The sequence below is a fragment of the Antechinus flavipes genome, chromosome 1 (assembly GCF_016432865.1).
Source record: "Antechinus flavipes isolate AdamAnt ecotype Samford, QLD, Australia chromosome 1, AdamAnt_v2, whole genome shotgun sequence".
In the NCBI taxonomy this organism is placed as follows: domain Eukaryota; kingdom Metazoa; phylum Chordata; class Mammalia; order Dasyuromorphia; family Dasyuridae; genus Antechinus; species Antechinus flavipes.
Window position 1 is genome coordinate 118,526,315 of NC_067398.1, and position 15,643 is coordinate 118,541,957.

A 15,643-nucleotide genomic window follows, 5' to 3' on the forward strand; every position below is an offset into this window, starting at 1 on the left:
TCAGTAGGCTTGGGCTGACTTTTACCACAGGACTGGCAGATTTTTAAACTTGCCTTGTAGTTCCCTCCCTCTGTAAAATGGAAATAATGTGCCACATGTTTTAACAATCAAATGAAATGATGCTTGAAAAGCAATTCTCCAGATAAACGTGACCGGTTTTAACCTTTACAATGCAAGCGCCATTATGAACCGATATCAGTTGGAATTAGTGCTATTTTTTGTGAGTGCGTGAGGGACAATCTAGAACCTGAATTTCGTTAGGAATGGATTGAATGCGGATTGTTAAAAGTAGGGAGTGGTTACTACCATCAGGCGCGCCTACTTTGCTCACTCTTATTTTCTACCAATGCACATAGTCCTCCCTTTTTTTGCTCCCACACAAGGGGCTTTTTTTGGAGGAGTTCCGGGGATTTGGAAAGAGTGACCACGGTTTCCAAAGGGAAGGATGATTTGTGCTTGCTCGCGTCATTCCCGCACCCCACCCAGAGAAGCGGTCAAGGGACAGGAAAGGGCGGAAAGTGGGGCGCGCCCTACTCTCTTCCAGCGGCTGGCATTAGGCCCAATCCTTCTCTGCTTCCTCCCCATTCTGCTGCACTCAGAGAGTTTAGGAGCAGCGGCCCAGTTCCCTGCGCGCGGGCATCCCTTCGGTTGCCGTGGCAACCGCCAAGGCCGCGTTCTGTTTTTTCCTGAGCACGGAGTATCCCGGCTGCAGCAGTCGCGGCATTCTGTCCCATTGTGTGGCGCGCCGGGCTGAAGACAGTAGGAGAAGAAGGGTCGCTAGTTCCCCGCAGCTCCCATTCCGCAGCCCGGCGTAGGAAGCGCTGTCCTGGTTGCAAAGTGCCCTGACATTCCCACGGAAAACCAGGTTGTCCCTTAAGCAAGCGGCTTTCTCCCCTCCTCCCACCTTCCTGTATCCTTGGAGCCAGGAAGGAGGATTTTTTTTTGTGTTTCCACTGGCTCAATCAGGTAATCAGTGCCCCCCCACCCCCACCCCGACCCAGAGCCGATCAGGAAAGGTGGAATCCCTCCCGCTCGGGGTCTTCCTCAGTACTCCCACCTTGGAAGAACCCCATCCGGAAACAGGACTGAGGAACAATAAAGCAACTTCAGGGAAAGACAAACGAGACTGAAACCTCTCTCTCACCTCCCTCTCTCCCCAAAGTGTAGTTTCCTGGAGGGATTTTCAAGGTCATTTATGATTTCATCATGCAGCATAAAAGAGACCATCATCATAACTGACGTTTCTGTAGTGCTATAAAGCCTCTTTTTTTAAACATTACACCTCATAACTCACAACAGGACTATGGGGTAGGTACTATAAGTATTATTCTTATCACCATTTTACCAGTGAGGAAACTGACCCGACAGGTAAGTGTTAGAGGCAGAATTTGAACCTAGGGCTTGCTAACTTCGGATCCAGCCTACATGTTTCACTCCATTGTCCACTACTCTGTGCTGCCTCTCCCAGCTTATGGCTTCTGAGAGTTAATATTACTTCTAGTTTTATTAGAATTACTTATACCTCAAATACTTAAAAATTTCCTCAGGGTGAGAGCACCTCTCACCGCTGTGGCCACTTTATAACTTAGTGGTTGGCCTTCAGCGGTTGCTGTGGTCAATACATTCATCACCCTAGTATCCAACCTGGTGGACCCTGGGGCAAAAAGGTTGGTTCCTGTTTGACATATGTTCATCACTGGGTCCCTTCTTGATCTCTGTCTCTGCCTTTCTGTCTCTGTCTCTCTCATCTTGAAACTTCATGAAGAACTGGAATGGGATATTCAAGATCATAATTATTATAACATAATAACTATAACAGCTCACATTTGTGTAATATAGTAAGATTTACAAATTACTTCCCTTTACTCTCCCCCCTCCAAAAAAAAAAAAACAAAAAACCTGAGGTAAGTAATGGAATCACAGAATTTTGATCTGGAAGGAACTTTAGAGCATCTAATCTAACTCCATTATTGTTGTTGTTGTTGTTATTAATTATCCCCCTTTTACAGATTATAAAACTGACACTCAGAGAGGCTTGCTGTTGGTCACTTGCCCACAAAGCATTGCAACTCAAACCCAAGTCTTCACACTAAATGATAATGAGTGATGAATAGGCCAGATTTAACATTCTCCGAGGTTATGTGGGAAAAGGAAAGGCAATATGGTTTCAGTAAATGGAATGCTGGACTTGGGAGTTAGGAAGAATTGGGTTAAAATCCTACCTCTGACACACTTAAGACATTAGGTAAGTCAATTCCTCAATTATACAGATGAGTTTTTCCCATAAGGAAGAAATCACAAATTATTAATCAAATGTCCTTGAGTCATATGTTACTCAAGTATCTGTGATTGACTTCATCTGAGTAGTCAGAATTTATTATTATTATGGTTAGAGGGCCGCATGGCACAATGGAATGTGCATTGACCTGAAGTCAAGAGACCTGAGTTCAAATCCTGCTTTGGACACTTTCTAAATGTTGAATCATGAGCAAGGGGACCAAGCACAGGGTTCCTTATTGAACTTCAACAACTTCATCCATAAAATGAGGATAATACTTGTACTAACCCTCCTCTGTAGGCTTATGAGAAAATCACTCTGTGAAGCTTAATTTGATCGATAAATTTGAATAATTATACTGAAATCTCATTTTTAGTTTTAGTAAGTTTGTTTATGTTGTGACCAATTCTCTGCACACACACACACACACACACACACACACACACACACACACACACCTTTATCAAAAAGAAAAACATTTAAGTGTGGCCAGGAGGGTTCCTTTTTCCCAGAAAGGACTCTTCCACTGGATTTTGCATGGTCTCATTTCATCCAGAGGTAAAACTTTGACTCATTGTCCCCCCAGCCACAGTGGTAATTATGGAAAAATCTACAAAACCAAATTTAAATCTATTGCTCAGGTCTTACATGTTCAGCAGCTGGAATAGTCCTGAAAGAAAGAAAGTGTTTCTCCTTGTTCCTTTTATAGCTCACCATGTGAACAGCTCCTCCGGACTGGGAGGTCTGTTTTATCTTGACTGTCATCCCAACATTTGGTAAACAACCAGGAGTTACTATGTCATCTCGGTGAAGTACAGATCCCACAAAGAGAGACTAGAACAAATACACCTGGCTCCATGGCAAGAGCCCCAGTTTAGTAGAGAAGGAGAGAGTTCCCTTGCTTAGTTCCTATTAAATAAGCAAAATAAGCAGACACAATGACTAAATCTGACAGTGTAGATACCGCATTCCATATCCACCCCTCTACAGAGAAGTGTTCAATGTTCAAACCTAATTTTTAACCATGTCTACTGTATCCAGAAGAGTTGCTAACAAACGGCAAAACAGACTGAGTTTCAATTCCATTATAAGTAATGGAATTGAAATAAATAACGGAAATGAAATAAATAAGATAAAATAAAGTCCTAACTCTGCTATTTCTCTATGTGTCCCTGGCCAAGTCACTGCATTTCTTTGTGACTCAGAAGAAAAATGAGTTGGACTAGATGATCTCAAGTCCTTTCTAGCTTGTAGTTCTGCTATGTTCTCCTCCCTGTTCAACTGGGTAATCATCCACAGAAAAATAATGGATATATTTATGTATTTCAGTTTTATATAGTCTTTCTACAGTTCCAAGTCAACCAATGCAATGGCTGATTTGGGTATTTCCATGATTGTGGATGATTCATGAGCTTTTAAGTATGCTGGGCTTTAACACAAAAACTACGAAGGCTATGAATAAGAAAAAAAATCAAAATGGATTTTAATTAAAAGGAGTTGTACCTACTAGCCTTTTAAATTTTATGCTCTTGCAAAAAGTATACTTGAATATATATAATATTATATACACAATTATACTTAGTCATAATTATATTTTAAATAATTGTAGTCACATAGCTATAGTTACATAGTATATATAATTATATATACAATTATATAGTCATATGTATAATTATATTACATATAGTGTAGTTATATATTATATATAATTATATATATGTGAAATAATATATGTATACATATAAAACTCACTCTCTGTAGAGCTGCACTGTCTCTCTTTCAACTGATAATCATCTACACTCAACAGTAAGAGAATAGAGGGGGCTTCTGCACATCTCATGACCAGATCTTTATTTTAATCAGTTGTGCTTCTCTGTAGGATGAAGATGAAATCTTGCCCTATCTACATCCCTACTGAGGTCAGCAACACAATCTGGGACTCCTGTTTCCACATGTAAGCAGAACAGACCTTTGTAGCCACAATAATTCAGGAGACATGGAATGGGACCTCCCACTCATGAAAAATCTTTGGTGAGAGTATTTTTTTATCAATAATAGATGTTATGAATCTATTTAAAACTCTTCTATTCTTTATTCTACCTAATGAACCCCACTGGTACCAACATTAAAGTTTTGGTTGGTCCAGGTATCTGAAATTTGTGACCAAAGTAAAAACGTCAATGGAAGAACCAAAGTTTCTTCACAGTAGTTATATCCTGAACCATTGTAGTACAGTGGAAAGAAAACTGACTCTGGAGTCAGGAGATCCCAGGTTCAAATGTGACTCCTGATTATTGCTACCTATGTGACTTTGGACAAGTAACTTAAATCCCTTTGGCCTCTCAGTTCCCTCATCTATAAGCTGAAGAGAGAGGTATAAAGCCGGGGAAGAAGGCTGGGGGGGGGGGGGGGGGAGAAGGGGGGGAAAGAGGGAGAGAGGGAGGATAGACTAGATCAAGTGGTGTCAAACTAAAATAGAAACAGAACAGGGTCATTAAGCTACAGATTACATACTAACAGAAATTTGCTAATGTTAATATTTATGCTTTATTATATTTTAATTTTTGTTAAATATTTACCGTTTACATTTTAATCTGCTTCAGCCTACTCTCAGGAGTGTCATAAGCTATGTGTGGCTTTGAAGGGCCCATGTATTTAACAACCCCTATACTGATTGACTACTAAGATCCTACTTAAACGGAACAACGACAAAGAAAGATCCCTTGGACATCTCATTAGAGACATTCCTCCCAGCTAACTTTGAAACTTAAGTGATTCTTTGGCTTTCTGGTCACTCATCCATTTCCAGAGCTACCTAGCAGCCCATTATCTAGCCCACACCTCTCCACAAGAATAATATTCTACTGAATTCAAATGCTTTGCTGAAATCCAGGCGAACAACATCCTGCTTTGTTTGAGTCTAGTTATACTATGGAATAACGTTAGTGTGGCATAATCTGTCTATCCCCAATGAAGCCATGCTATCTCATTATGAAAACTTATTTCCTTTTCAAGATGTTAACTGCCATATCTCTTCTCACACAATATAAAATTTTAGCAGATATTGAAGTCAAGTTCCTGGACCTATATTTTATAGACTTGACTCATTTCCCTTCATAAAGTAGTGGGACATTTGCTCTTTAGTCCTAAAGAACTTCTCTGTTATCCCATGATCTTCCAGTGATCACTGAGCATAACTCAGAAATCTGTTATATAATTTTCAGGTCCATCTCCCCTTTTTTACCTTGATTGTTTACGATATATATAAAACTATCTATTAGTTTCCTTCAGATTGTGGAGACAAAGTTTTTCTTTGAACTGTTGGTATCTCTCTTAACCCTCCAAAGTCTAATATGGATTCTTTTTCTTTCTATATCAGACTTTTGGGGATTTCTACTTGGTCAGTGGATAATATTTGTGTCCTACTCCAACTCTTATTACTATGTAGAACTTTTTTTTGGAAGTAAAGAAATTTTCAATGGTTTTTGTAGCTCATTGGCCAATACTCATTTCATTTAAATTCCTGCTTCCCAACTCTTAACAAAAGTGGCCTCAATTTATAGAAGAACATAATATTTTATGGTTGGGACACCATTGAAAATGATTTATTTTTGTTGAATATAACAAGTGATTACTTTATGCCAGAAACAAAAGTGCAGACCAACTAAAGGTCTATTATTGACATAATCACTTTGAAAATCCTTGGTTTAGATGAATAAACATATCAAGACCTATTGTCAAATCAACTTATGAAGAATTTTAAATAATTATCTTGGCTACTGCTATAAAATGTCCCCCTCCCCCCCCACCCAGGATTTCTTTAGAACCTTTATCTCTTACTGCTAAAGCAAAGAGATTATATGGTTATTTAAATGGTAAAGACCAAATGTCTTTCTTTCTACTACCCTGCTTTAGAAGATATACTTTTCTTTCATTTTCCCAATTTTTCCTACATCTAGATCATTTAGCTTTCATAAAATAATAGGACTTAGAACTAGAAGGAGTTTTAAAATCGTCAATAATTGTTCATGGGGAACTACGGCCAGAGAAGGGAAGTAATTTGTTCAAGGTTACACAGCTAATAAGTATTAATGCTTTCTTCATTATATAAAATACTTCCTTAAATTAGACTACAAATTGTATTTTATGTGGCTAAATAACCCTATTTACTATGAAATGCTTCGTTCTTCAGTTTAAACAATCCAATTTATATCATATATAAGAGCTAAATTCTGAATCAGCATCTCCCAGAAATAAACTGTATGTTATTATTAGGGAAAAGGAAACCAGAACATTGGTTGCTGAGCAGAGGAGTGAATCAAATCCTAGTGATGAATTTGGAGATAGTGAAGACAAAGAAAATGAAACTGACAAGGTAGCAAGGAATGCAGATTATATGTCTGTTCCGAAGGAGAAATTAAACAAGTCACAGAGAAAAGCTGAGTCTCTGATTAAGGCAAAAAAGGTAAATAAAAATAAGTCTTACTAGCTTTTCATATTTACATTATAAAATTTTAGTATAGTGTTCATAGTTATTTAATTGTGTCCATGCTATAGAATTACTGAGGATGTTTGTATTCTCCCTCACCAAACTCAAAAACAAATTTTCAGTTTTTTAAAAATTTCTTTCAGTATTTTAATCTTTCATCTTCTCATATCTCTGTTCATTTTGATTATGGTCAAGTTAATCAGGTCAAGAAGTCAGAACCAGGGAAGTAGAGGGCAGCAGTTAGAGGTCTGGGTCTTTGATGGCTAAAGCTGAAGCTGAAGCTCTTTTGAAAGAGATCTTAGAGATCATTTAAGTCAACATAATCATTTTACAGATGAGGGGATATTATTCAGCATTACCTTACACTATCTCAATATATTTTCTTGGTCAAGTATTAACAATAAATAGATCCAGATCCCTCTCAAGACAAGGTAAAGGAAAAGAGTAAATTGTTCTTGTCCTTACTTTGAATCTTCTAAGATTTCACAATTTTGGGGTTGAAATCTCCAGAGTTAGAAAAATATCCATGTTTCATGTTGTATAATTTTGACTTTTTAAGGTAAAATATTACTCACACAAAAACTTAGAATTTAGGATGAATTACAGGTCATTTTATTTTTATTTCATAAAGACTTTTAGTTTAGCTGAAAGACCTTTTTCCTAGCCGTTTATTTAATTTGCTTATTAACTAGGTTAGCATAGCACCAAGGAAAATAGGGTCATCTTACCTATTTTGCTTATTAACTAGGTTAGCATAGCACCAAGGAAAATAGGGTCATCTTATCTATTTTGCTTATTAACTAGGTTAGCATAGCACCAAGGAAAATAGGGTCATCTTACCTATTAAACCACTTGTACATGAGGCAGAAACAATAAAAACATAACTTTTTATGCAGAAAGGTTTAGGTCAGTCTATGTTATAGATTAACATATACCAGATCTTCCTTCTCCTACTCCTGGTTGCTTTCAGAATACCAAGACACAGAAATATATACTGTTATATATGATTGCATTTTTCAGTCCATTTAATTTTCTTTAAAGCCATGAACCACTTGGATTGAAGGGGGAGAACAATGAATGCATTTGTTCCACAGGGGCAAAAAGCTCTTCACCTTGTCCTCACTTCACAATTAGTAGTAAAGAAGATAATTTAAGTTGAATGTTGCCAGACATTATTGAAATGAGAGGGCTGCTAAGTAGGCAATTTCCCTTTTTACAATAAACATAATAGTTTCTTTTTTGCTATTTTCAGAACTGCCAGGCAAACCAGGAACTGATTCGCTGTGTTACATTTTCCCGAATTGTTTTTGGAACAGAACACTGGAGATATGCCCAAGCATTAACCAACTTGGCTTATGGATATCTGACTCTGAGAGGTATTCTCAGTCATTCAATGTTATTCAATGTCATAATTGCAGTTTATAAGATGGATCAGAATGCATATGACTGATACCTGGACTGAAGACCAGGTAAACCCTCAAAGGAAGGCCAGGAGATCTGAGAATGTCTCAGAAGGAGACAATAGAAAGAAATCCATTAAGATGGCATTTGAGAGTTCCCATTATAAGTGTACATTTGAGTAAGGTAGTCATTGCCTTGCAGACTTGTCAACAGGCAGAGATTTGAACAGAGTAGCAATTGGCATCAGGGAAGTATGATAATAGGTAGACACATAATTTCAGGGATGGGATTTCAATCTCTGGGAGAGGTTGGGAGAGGAAAGTTCAAGGATCCCAGTCATTAAAGTACTAAAGTTAAAAGATGTAAAGTTAGGCTTGAAACTAAAGAAACACTAGGACTAAAATAGAGCCAAGCCTCAGCCTTGGATATTCCCACCATTCATCATCTTCATTCCTATAGATGTGCTGCTGAACAAAGACAGAAAAAAAAAAAAAAAAAAAAAAAAGAACTGTTCTAAGTCCACTACAAATTTACATTATATTATCTCAACTGGGTTCTCACTCTGCCAGGAAACTCTAATATACTTCCTTTAGCAACTTGCCTTTTCCATTCTCCACGGAAACTTTCCAAATTTTTTCATTCTTCCTCAAACTCCCATGGCTCCTCTTCCCCCAGTCTCTTGGTTGAGAACCTTGTCTCATTTTTTACCAAAAAAAAAAAAAAAAATCAAGGATATATTCACCATGAATTCTCCCTTTCTTTTCTCTTCCTCCTCTTCCATGACTCCCATCACATCATCCCTTCTGCTAGTCTCTTCTCCTTCATAATTATTATCACTTGACGAGGTTGTCTTACTCCTTACCAAGGCTAGTCCTTCTACCTGATCAAGTGATCCCATTTCATCCTGTTTCCTCCAACAGAGTGCTCCTTCTGCTATCGCCTCTTTCACTTATTTTGCTTTCCTTGTCTACTGACTCTTTTCCTACTACTTACAAATGTGTCCCCTACCCTAAAAAAACCCTCAACTTTATCATCCTTTTCCTCTTCTGTCCTTTGTAGCTAAACTTAAAAAATATCATCTACAATCAGTGCATACACTTACATTTCACTCTTAATCCTTTGTAATTTAGCTTCTGATCTTACTATTCTACTAAAAATGCTCTCTCCAAAGTTAACAGTGATCTCTTAGTTGCCAGATCCAGTGGCCTTTTCTCAATTCTCATTCTCCTTGACCTCTCCAGTTTCAGCCACCACTGATCACTTTCCTCCTTGATAATACTCTTTTCTCTCTTGGTTTTCTTTTTACCTATCTTATTGCTGCTTCTCTGTATCCTTTGCTACATACGCCCCCAGATCACACCTTCTAACTACAGTATCCCTCAGGATTCTGTCCTGGACCCTCTTCTCTTCTTTTTTACCTCTTCATTTCTCTTCTCCTTTTATACTACTTCACTTGGTCATTGCATCAGCTCCCATAATTTAATTATCATATCTATGCTAATAATTCTCAGTTCTACCTATCCCTCCCCAAATTCTCTGCTGATGTCAAGTCTGACATCTCTAACTGTCTTTCAGATATCTTGAACTGGTTATCTAGTATACATCTGAAACTCAATATGTACAAAAAAGAACTCATTATCTTTTTCTCAAACTCTCCCCCATTCCTATCTTCCCTATTATTGTTGAGGGCAACACCATCTTCCTAGTCCCTCAGACTCACAACCTCTAGGAGTCATCCTGGATTCCTCTCTCATATTTTCTCAACTCACTCCCATTCACACACTATTGCCAAAGCACCTGCCATTTTCACTTTTGCAGCATTTTTCAAATATACATCCTTCCCTATCTAACACATCACTCCAGTATATCTTTTATGTGTAAATCATATACCCATTGCAACCTTATCTTGGTACAGGGCATCTTTTTGGTCGATGCCTAATTTCTGCCATAACTGTTTTTCAATTTTTCCTAGCAATTTTTGTCAAATAGTGACAGTATTCAGAAAATTGGAATTTATCAAAAACTAGATTACTATTGTCATTAACTACTGTGTCTTGTATACCTAATCTATTCCACTGATCTCCACTACTCTATTTCTTAGTAACAAATAATTTTGATGAGAGTTGCTTATAATATAGTTTGAAGTCTGGTATGACTAAGCCACTTTCCTTTGCATTTTTTAAATTAACTTTGATATGCTTGACCTTTTGCTCTTCCAGATTAATTTTGTATTTTTTTTCTAGCTTCTATAAAGTAATTGTTTTGGCAGTTTACTATGGCACTGAATAAGTAGATTAAGTTAGGTAGAGTTGTCACTTTTATTAGGTTAGCATGGCCTATCCATGAACAATTGATATTTTTCCAATTGTTTAGATCTAACTTTATTTTGTGAAAAGTATTTTGTAACTGTGTTCATAGTTCTTGGCTTTGTCTTGGCAGATAGACTTCCAAATATTTTATATTGTCTGTAGTTATTTTAAATGGGATTTCTCTTTCTACCTCTTGTTTGCTGGGCTTTGTTGATAACATAAAGAAATGCTGATAATTTATGTGGGTTTCTGTTATATATTGCAACTTTATTAAAAATTGTTGTTTCTAGTAGCTTTTTAGTTGATTCTCTAGGATTCCCTAAATATATTATCATATCACTTGCAAAAATTGTTTCCTCAATTCTTACTTTTAATTCCTTCAATTTCTTTCTTCTTATATTGCTAAAGTTTAACATTTCCAGCACAATATTGAATAGTAGTAGTATAATGGGCAACATTATTTAACCCTTGATCTTATTGGGAATGCTTCTAGCTTGTGGAATGATAATACTAAACGAAAGAATGATACTTTAGTGACATGCTCTGAGTCTTTTGACTCTAAAGTTCAGGGCATTCTTCCAAACTCAAGTGGAATATGCTCACTATTTAGTGGTAAGAATGCCCAGGTAATGACATCCTGTTGAATAGGGCAGAAGTTTCAGCCTAGAAAAGGATTCTTTTGTGGGAGGGGCACCCAAAACAGAATTTTCTTTTTCCTTGAAACATTGTGTTGCATATATTCATGAGCATTTGTAAGTTGTTCTGAGGATTTTTTACAGTCTCTCCTCAACTCCCAACTGTTGGAAGAAGTTGATAGGGTAGGAAGAGAAAGAAAACTGGGAGAAATAGAGAAGGGAAAATCGATTTCTTTGATATATTTAAATATATTTTTAACTCTCAAAAATGCATAAACCATGAACTTGTGAGGCAATGCTGCCATCTAGGGTTGTCTTGCTTTCATTTTCACTTCATTGCTAAATAGAGAAAACTTGAAAGGAAAGCCACATTTATAATCTTTTGCTTGCTAAAGTCAATGACTTAGTAAAGCAAGAATTTTTCGCGTATTTAGAATATTGTGAACACTATATTAAAGATAATGTACAACACATAAGGAATATAAGAAATGATCCAGCCTTAATAGAACTTATATTTTGGTAGGTTTAACATGAAAACATGAAAAATATAATTAGCAAATTATAGAATCTCCAAGTTGGAAAACAGTTTTCTAATCTACCTCTTTAACTACTGCTTGGATCCTCTCCTAGTCTCCCCAGGTGAGTGGTCATCTAATGTCTGCTTAACATCATCTATTATGGATTGTTCACTACGTTATGAAGTATGGTCACTTATTCCATTATTGGACAATAATTGTTGAACAGCTCTTCTTTATATGAAGCTATAATCTGCCTCTCTTCCAATCATTGGTCCTTTATTTCTCTCTGGAGTAAACATATAATCCTGATATATAAGAAATGAATACTGAAGGAAATATTTTATATATATATATGTATATATATATACATATATATATGTGTGTATATATATATATATACTTTACAGATTCTGTATATTGGTAAACAATCCCACCTAATGTTTGGTACTTGGCTAACTTTAATATTTTGCTGGCTCTAAGATCTCACTGATGGTAGGTACAGATTACCACTCATTTTCATCTGCTTATTGTCCTCCCAATTTTATCCTTAAATACACTCCATATGAACTGGTTTCTTGTAATGTTTCTCATCACATTTTCAGTCATCTTGTTTTTCTTTCTCTCTTTTCTCATTTTAATAAAATAATTTATCAGTCACAATCATCCAACATAAAATTTTATAAATGAATTGATATTCTAAACTTGTGTTATTGCCTTTGGACTGCCATGGCTCTTTGATTGGCAAGGAAACGTCATGTGTTTCTGGCTAATTTAATATCTTTATGAAATTATGGTTGTCTGTGTTATTGATTCTTTTAGCCATTTCCCATCTTTGTGTCAAGAGCTTGTTTAAGTTAGTCAAGTTTAGTTGTTTTAATTGCATTTCATATCTTCATATTTATATTCTTTCTTTTACTTGCCAATTAACTTCAATCTTTACTCTGTTATTTCTATTGGAAATCTGACTATCTGTACAGAGATTGATTTGAAAAGGACTTCCACATGGAATGAGTGTTAAGATATAACCAGGTTAGCACCAGCCCTGAAGTCAGGAAGACCTGAGTTCAAATTTGACCTCAGACACTTAACATTGCCTAGCTGTGTGACTCTGGGCAAGTCACTTAATCCTAATTGCCTCAGAGGGAAAAGATATAACCAATGTTGTTTGTTTGTTTTGTTTGTTTTTGAGGAATTTTTTTTATTGCTTAACTTGTCTAGCACCTTCTGATCCTCATTTTGGAAAATTCCTTGTAACCTTCTTTGTATACTTTGGCCGCTTTATTTTTTTACAACATAATTACTTATACCAAAATAAATTATTATTAAAGTACACAATAAATTTTCAGTGATTTATCCAAATTTTCACAGAATTTGTCTTCTATTTCCTCATTCATTTATTTATACATTCAACAAGCATTTATTAAACACATATGCAAAGAATACAAAGACAAAAAAGAAACAGTTTCTGCCCTCAAGAAGTTTACATTCTTACTGGGAGGGGGATTAAAATATCAGCATAAAACAGTTTTGATGAAAAGGATAATATGGATTGAAGGATAAAATGGGTTTTATGTATGTAGGAGGTAGCAGTTGAGTTGAGGATCTGAAGGACATCAAAGATTCAAGAGGCAGAAATGAGGAAGAAGAGGATTCTTAAGTATGAGATAATGCCCAGAAAAAATTATGAAGGCAAAAAATTGAAAAATTTGCATGTGGTATTAGCTAATGAAGGCCAGTTCAACTAGAACAAAAAGTATCTTAGGAGGAATAATGTAAAATCAGGATGGAAATACAGGTTGGTGCCAGATTGTCAAGGTCCTAAATAACAAAGACAGTAGGATGCCAGTCAGGCTTCTTGAGGAAGGCACTGACATGGTTGGCTTCAACTTTCTTTTTGCCTTCTGATTTCATTTATAATAAGAATGTCAACATTGCTATGATGTAGTTGCTCTAGATAGACAAATAATGATCTCACATTGACAGTACCAACAATTAAATTGATCTTGATTACTGAACTAAAAATTGATTTACTAGCATATTTTGTTAGCTTTTATTTACTTTTTGGTGTGGTCACTTTAGAAAGTCACTGTAGAAGTGGAAGGTGGCTATAGGTCTGAAGGCCATGTGGTATTTTAGGCATTGCCATGATGAAAGGACCAATCATCTAGTGGCCAGCTTATTGGTGATAAGTCTTTTCATATTTAGAGTAATCTTGGAAAAGCAATGATAGTCTGTCACCATTTGTTGTTAAGATCTTTGCATCATGGTGGAACTTGTTAGAACTTGCAGTTGGCTGGCTTAGCCTTCAAAAACTCAAGGAAAATATTAAATGAAAGGATCATTTACAGACTGTCCTTGAAAAAGCAAATAAAGAAGTTGGTAGGGTTGAGTTTGTCTGGGTTTTTATGCTTCTACAAGTATTAAGAAACATAATTTCATAGGATACTTCATCATCACATAGTGCATTGTTTCTGATAAGCTTTTGTAAGGAAAAAAAAGCTGCCATGAAAATAGTAATGGTTTATACACCAACATCAGTTGCAGAGGATGTCCAAAATATAATTTATTATCTTTTCCCCAAAATCCAACCCATTCTTCTTCCTAAATTCCCTATTACTTTCAAAATTTCTACAAATACCTCTTTAAGTCATACTTGCAATTCTAGAATCAATTCTCTACTTTTTCCTCAGTTTCTTTATTACATCATTTCAGCCTATATCAAATAATTTTGCAAGTTTTATCAATTCACTATGCATAGTAGCTTTTATACAACCATCTCTTTGACTTTCTGCTAGCAAAAAAGAAAAAAAATTATGCTCCCCCCACAAAAATATGCACAGTAAATACATTATTAAGTTTTATCCTCAGGATGATCTTAGTTGAAGTCTTACCTAATACATCCAGAATCAATCATTTAACTTCTCATTTTATAAATTGTACTGTGATAATGTTGTTCAATCATTTTCAGTTGGTATTCGACGCTCTGTGATCCCATTTTGGGTAGTGTGGGCAAAGCTACTGGAGGGATCTGCTATTTCCTTCTCCAATTCATTTTACAGATGAAGAACTGAAGCTGAGAGTTAACTGACTTGCCCAGGTTCACACAACTAGTTGAGTGTCTGAGTTAGAATTTGAACTTAGGTCTTCTGGACATAAGGGCAGATGCTCTATCCATTACACAACTTAGGTACCCTTATAAATCACAGAGAAGGTGCAACACACATTGATAGAGAATGTTTCCTTAAAGGGGTTTCCTCTACCAGCCAAGTCACAGGACAGTTTTCTGTCCTTTATCTCTAGATAAAGTTGAAATGCCTGCAGCAGACTAGATCCAAGGACCTGTTACCAAACAGTTAAAGACCAATTAATTTCAATACTAGATAAATTATTTGGGAAAATTAGGCAAAGGAAGAGTTCTGCTGAATTCCTTTTTATGACATAAGTATGGTGCTGATACCTAAAGCAGGAAGAACCAAAACAGAGAAAGAAAATTATAGACCATTCTCCCTAATGAGTATTTAATACAAAAAATTAAATATTTGCAAAGATATTGTAGCAATTTATCATCAGGATAATACAGTATGAGTAAAAAAGTAGAAGTCATATCAGGAATGCAGGACTAGTTCAATATGAGGAAAACTACTGGCATAATTGACCATGTCATGTCAATAACAAAACCAACAAATCATATGATTATCTCAATATAGATACAAGAGAAAGCTTTTTGACAAAATGCAGTATCCTTTCCTTTAAAAATATTAGCGGGCACAGGAATAATGGAGTTTTCTTTAAAATGATAAGCAAGCATCTAAGTAAAACCACCAGCAAACATTATATGTAATAGGGAATAATAAGCAAGAAGCATTCCCTGTAAGAACAGGAGTGACACAAGGATGCCCATTATCACCACCACTATTATTCAATATTATACTATAAATATTAGCTTTAGCAATAAGAGAAGAAAAAGAAATTGAAAGAATTAAAGTAGGCAATGAGAAAACAAAACTATCATT

The 15,643-nt window shown here is 36.0% G+C and overlaps 1 protein-coding gene across 4 annotated transcripts in view; it reads left to right on the forward strand.

Annotated features, from left to right (window-relative positions):
- Window positions 1-279: 279 nt before the first annotated feature.
- Window positions 280-15,643, forward strand: part of TTC23L (tetratricopeptide repeat domain 23 like) — a 61,440-nt gene continuing 46,076 nt past the window's right edge. The window contains exons 1-4 of one of the 4 annotated variants that reach the window (XM_051989620.1): window positions 280-966; window positions 4,158-4,232; window positions 6,554-6,743; window positions 8,020-8,143. In XM_051989620.1, the coding sequence (XP_051845580.1) occupies window positions 4,159-4,232; window positions 6,554-6,743; window positions 8,020-8,143 (388 nt within the window). In that variant the 5' untranslated portion in view covers window positions 280-966; window position 4,158. Of the gene's footprint in view, window positions 967-4,157; window positions 4,310-6,553; window positions 6,744-8,019; window positions 8,144-15,643 lie in introns of those variants that run through there. The other 3 variants (XR_007952462.1, XM_051989599.1, XM_051989608.1) reach the window with 3 other exon arrangements.